The sequence below is a fragment of the Sceloporus undulatus genome, chromosome 5 (genome assembly GCF_019175285.1).
Source record: "Sceloporus undulatus isolate JIND9_A2432 ecotype Alabama chromosome 5, SceUnd_v1.1, whole genome shotgun sequence".
NCBI classification, from domain to species: Eukaryota; Metazoa; Chordata; class Lepidosauria; order Squamata; family Phrynosomatidae; genus Sceloporus; species Sceloporus undulatus.
In genome coordinates, this window is record NC_056526.1 from 156,459,098 (window position 1) to 156,464,462 (window position 5,365).

General features: G+C 48.6%; 1 protein-coding gene across 1 annotated transcript; it reads left to right on the top strand.

Moving 5' to 3' along the window:
* The first annotated feature begins 1,398 nt into the window (after window positions 1-1,398).
* LOC121931706 (putative nuclease HARBI1) lies at window positions 1,399-5,079 on the top strand. The gene is made up of 3 exons (XM_042469691.1): window positions 1,399-2,322; window positions 2,754-3,402; window positions 4,769-5,079. Exons 1-3 carry the CDS (start codon window positions 1,726-1,728, stop codon window positions 5,077-5,079), a joined length of 1,557 nt encoding a protein of 518 aa, XP_042325625.1. The 5' UTR covers window positions 1,399-1,725.
* The last annotated feature ends 286 nt before the right edge of the window (window positions 5,080-5,365 follow it).

The window sequence follows — 5,365 nt, forward strand, 5'->3', positions numbered from 1 at the left end:
GAACAGACACTGAATAAAGAATAGTTATTTTCAACATGTCACTTCTTTTCATATGAACAACCTATGTTTAGAATGGATGCTTAAGGGCTAATTTTATGGGCTAATAAAAAGGAAGAAACTTGTGCAATCCTATAAATGTCTATTTGGAAGGAATTTGCATTAGGTTCAGTGAATAATAGGGGTTGTCTACACAGGTGAAAAATATCCGTACTCACTTTGTTTCCAGTTCTGTAGGAACACACAACCTACAACCAGTTTCATAGTTAAAGTGCTTCTTTTAGGCATTTACGAATATTAAAAACTTATTTCTTACTCCACAGTTTTAGAAAAAACAGGTTTTTACACATGTGACAGGGATGTAGTAGAATTGGGATGAGTAGTTAAGAGGAGAGCAAAACTAGTCTGGCAAGCTTGATGTGTGTTGCCTTTTATTTTATTTATGTTCTGGGCATAGTAACCAAATGCTAGTTGGACTTTGCAATGGAAGCATATTTAGTATTTTATGAACTTTTTATTTACATGCAGTCATCCCTCCATATTTGCAGGGATAAGGGTGCCAACTAGAAATCCTAGTTTTTCTGAGTAATTCAGCTAGAGAGGAAAGGAGCCATATTTACTCCTTCCTCTTGGAAGAAAAAACAAGGGTTCTTTTCACACTACACAGTTGTACCATGATGCTTCCACTAACTGCTACAGTTCCATCATACCGAATCCTGGGATTTGTAGTCCAGTGAGGCACTAGAGTTCTCTTACTGAGCATTCTAAACCTCTCCCTAAACTGCAAATCCCAAGATTCCATAAACTCTTAAAGTGAAATCATAGCACTATAATTGGGTTTTGTGAATTGGCCCCTTGTTTTTTTCCCTTCCAGGAGGAAGAGGTAAGTATGGCTCCTTTCCTCTGCAGATTAATTAATTAGAAAAACTAGGCCCCTTTCAGACTGACCCATAAAGCCTGGTCAGATCCGGGTCGATCCGGGAGGCCCCTCTTCGGGTCTACCCGGTCGCGAGTGCCCATTGCTTTTCCACCTTCGAAGTCACCCGCGGCAGTTTGACCCGGGTGAAAGTTCATATTCCCGCAATCCGATTAAATATGGGGCGTCTTACCCGGTCATTTGCGAGCCTGTTCGGTTTTTCCGCATGTTAAGATCTGTCAATCAAGTGACGTAGGTGGCGACGTAGGTGCTGACGCACCCGGAACAGACCGGGGATTTTTTTTTTTCTTTTGCTTTGGGTTGAAAGATTGTGCGCATGCGTGCGTTATGTATTCACCCCGTTTCTTTCCCCTAGTGTTTTTTTTCGCTTCGAGTCATGTTTCCGAACATTAACCGTCCCTTCCCCGGAAAGATTTCATTCTGATTAAATCTGTAACTTAAAAAAAAAATTTCTGTTATTTTTGAAAACATATGCGCATGTGTGTGTTCTTTTCCCCCTCAGTTCTTATTTCATCCCGTTTATGAACATTCACAGTTCCGCCTTTCCCTGAAATTTTGCATAAGTACCTCGCCCTCCCCTTTTAACATGAAAAAATATCATTATTTTCAATTTTGAAAGCTTATGCGCATGCACGCAGTTTCTTTCTCGCGAGGTTCCCAACAGTCACGTGTCTTTTTTGTTTTTGTGTTGGTTTACATGTTTACTTCCGCTGTTGGCAATTGCCTTGCGACCACACATCTGCTGTCGCCATTTTGTCCTGCATTCGCAGTTCCAACAGTAAGAGCGGAAGATGCATCCCTTGTTGTATCTCATCCTGGCCCAACAAGCTATAATCAGGTCTGTTGTTGCGTTGTTGCGGCGCAGGCATAGGCGCCTCCAACAGTTCCACTGTATGCTCGCTGCGAACAGGAGGAGGGCGAGTAGGAGGAAGCACGCTCGCAGGAAGAGTAGCCTCGTGGTTGGTCGCCTTGCCCAGCAAACTGTAGCGACTGTGGGTGGGAGAATTTCCCAATGTCTCCGGCCATTGCCCAGGAGGTGGTGGGTCTATCCACATGAGACGGACTTCTGGCCGAAGCTGTTATGCACCGTTTGGTCCGATGAAAAATGGATAGAGCATCTGAGGATGCCTAGGAGGCTTTTCCTGCTTATTGTGGAACAGCTGCGTCCGGAGATCTGCAGGGAGGACACCCGTCTGCGCTCCGCCATACCAGTGGAGAAGAGGGTGGCAATCGCACTTTGGATCCTGGCTAACCAGGGGTCCTATGGCACAGCGGCCACCCGGTTCGGCGTGGGGAAATCGACAGTGTGCACCATTTTTATTTCTGTAGTCCTGGCCATAGAGAAAGTCCTCCTTCACAAGACAGTGTACCTCGGGGACCACAGGAAGGTACGTAATATTGCTATTGCTGCCACTGATTACACCCTTTAGGGTAGGGAGAAGTCTAGATGCATTATTAACAAACTGTGAGCAAACCTTGGCTTTAGGGTGGGGATATCATAAATGTTATTATTTACCTACTTGCCATTTTTGTCATAATATTGCTATGATTACTTCCCATTACTTCCCATTCTTTCCTTGGATTTGTTGAAGGCGGTGTAAGTCTTCCTTCCCCCCTTCTTGCAGATCTACTTGTGTATTTTTCTGCTTTGCATATAATAGTAACTACAACAACACTAACCTCTAAAATTATTATCATTCAGCAATGGTTCTAGGTGGGGTGACACGCTATATCTATTAACATACATGCAGGTTTTTTTCCATGACTGCCGACCTTTAGCCTTGCTGTGCTATTTACAGGTGTGCTGTTTCTATTCCAGATCATGGCAGGCTTCGAGGCTATGGGATTCCCACAAGTAATCGGGGCTGTTGATGGGTGCCACTGTCACATCATTTCGCCAGTGCGTCAGGGTGGGGAGTATATCAATCGCAAGGACACGTACAGCATGCTGTTGCAGGGAACAGTGGACCACACTGTACTATTCATCAATGTCTGCATTGGATGGAGCGGGACCTCGCATGACGGATTCGTTTTCCGCCACTCTTCCATCTACCAAACCATGCGTGCAGGCCTGTTTGTGCCAGGGAATCCAACTGTCACCATCTGTGGCAAGCAGGTGGGCCCACTGCTTATTGCAGATGCAGCATATGGGGTGAAAAACTGGGTCATGACCCCATTCAAAGGCACTCTCCAGCCACGCCAGGCCCTGTATAATCGCCACCTCAATAGAGCCAGGAACACGGTGGAACGTGCATTTGGCCGCTTGAAGGCAAGATGGCGGTGTCTCACTGCACCATTGGAGCTGGCAGAGGAGAACGTTAACTCTGTCATAGTGGCATGCTGCGTTCTGCACAACCTCGTGGAGACTGGAGGGCGCATTTTGGAGGGGGCACCATCTCGGCCAAGGCGATTTGTGCTTAATGCTGCCAGTTTACGCACTGCAAACGCCGACCGTGAAAAAGCAGATGGTGAGCAGACAAGGGAGGCACTGGTGCAGTATTTCTGGAATTTAAAGCATCGGGTCCCTTAAACACTTGTCTACCACCGCTGTTTTGTCTTTTTTTCTCTTCACTGTTGCAAAAATAAAGGTTTGCCTTTGCTATTCCTTGTGTTTTCCTTTTCTTCCTTGGAAACACAACATGCCATGAGCGTACTGCGAGATTGGGTGCGCGTGTTTAGGGATGTCATGACATTTACCCTGCATCTCATTAGTGTTGGTTGGAGAGGGAAACTGAGAGCCATCACAGGCCACGTTCAGTGGAATAAGCTTTGCACTCCCATTCAGTTGTGCAACTTTAGGTTATAGCTTTGTGGTGCAAAAATCTCCTCCCATTACATTGTCTGCAGCTTTGCTGTGTTGGAACAGTGGAGGCCCTGACCACATGCACAGTTGTGCATTTCGCTGGTTTAATAAGCCACACCATTTGTTCCCTGTCCCATCAACCACCAGATTCCCCCAACTTGCAATGCACTGGTCTCCCATGGAGCACCCCAATACAGGCCATAGTACAGATTGTGTCCTGCAGAATTCCTTAGGGGGGAGCAGTCTGGTTTCCTGAATAGGAAACACGATCCAACCCTGTCTTCATGCAAGCGTTTACACAGCATGTAACAGCCTAAAAAAAATGATAACTTATGCGCATGCACACAATGCGCATAGTTTTAGGCCGCTATGGGCCACCGTAGGGAAAGGGGAGTGATGTCACCTCACCGGCTGCACTCCTCCTCTAACGGTGGCAAGCTTGAGTTGACTACATTGTAACAATTTACCTGTGGAGCCCTGCAGCCATTGGCTAACAGGTGTGGGGCTACTTTTTGAAACTTTGGTCCCATGTGTGTGCAGAGTCTGTCCGTTGGGGGAAGATGGCGCCGAGGAGGCTCGCAAGGATCGAGCATTGGACGGCCGAAGAAACCGACCTCCTGCTTGATTCTCTCGGCCGTACAGATGCGGGGTTGAGGCGGCTGATGCGATCCAGCAGCCACCCCAACCTCCATCTGTACGAGAGAGCCTCCCGGCACCTCGAAAGGCACGGTTGGAGACGGCTTGCGGTGCAATGCCGGACCAGGTTTAAAAATCTGAAGGCAGCTTTTTTCAAGGCCCGGGACATCGCCCAGGGCAGCCCCCCGCGACATGTCCGCCCGCCTTTCTACCAGAGGCTGGCGGACATGTGGCGGAGGGCAGGACGGCCGGCAGCTCGGGAGTGGAGGCCCCCGCCAGGTAATTGTCAAATGTTTGGATACCGGTGGGGTTGCGCTGTGGGGTTGCACAGGTAGGGGGACGGAATGACTAATTGTGCGCATGATCTTTCATTGAGACCGTTTATTTTTTTCCAGCCCCCGACTCTGATCGGGGAAGACCAAGGAGGAGGAGGGGGTCCCGGCGCCGTGAGCCTTCTTCCTCGCCGTCTTCCGAAGAGGAGGAACAGGAGGAGGAGGAAGAGGAGGATCCCTCCGTGTTGGGAGAGGAGGGAGAGGACGAGGCACCTGCTGTCCGCGAGTCACCAGCGGAGGAGGAGGTGGAGGAGGCGGGGCAGATCGAGGGTACGTTGGAACAGGGAATGTCACGCAGGAGTTTGTTTTGGGAATTCGGTTGCCAAGGAAGAGGAAAACTAGACCGTGGGACACTATGTGGTCATCCACTCTGACCCTTCCAAGGGTGGTGTTATAGAAGCATATTTTGCTGTCAGGGCCCATTCCTGTTCTGTTGGAGGTAATGGCAAAGCAGTTGCTACGAGGTATGTTAGGACGCCCCCACCCCCCACCCCCCCACCCCCTGCGGCCGGTTTAACTGTCATACAGTAATGTGTACTCTATTCTGTCATACCCAACAGCTGAGGAATCGCAGCCTGGACCATCCCAAGCTGCTGGGGTCGCTGCAGCGGCACCACCCGCACTTTGTGAGTTGAAAACATGTTTTCTCTAGTTAAATTT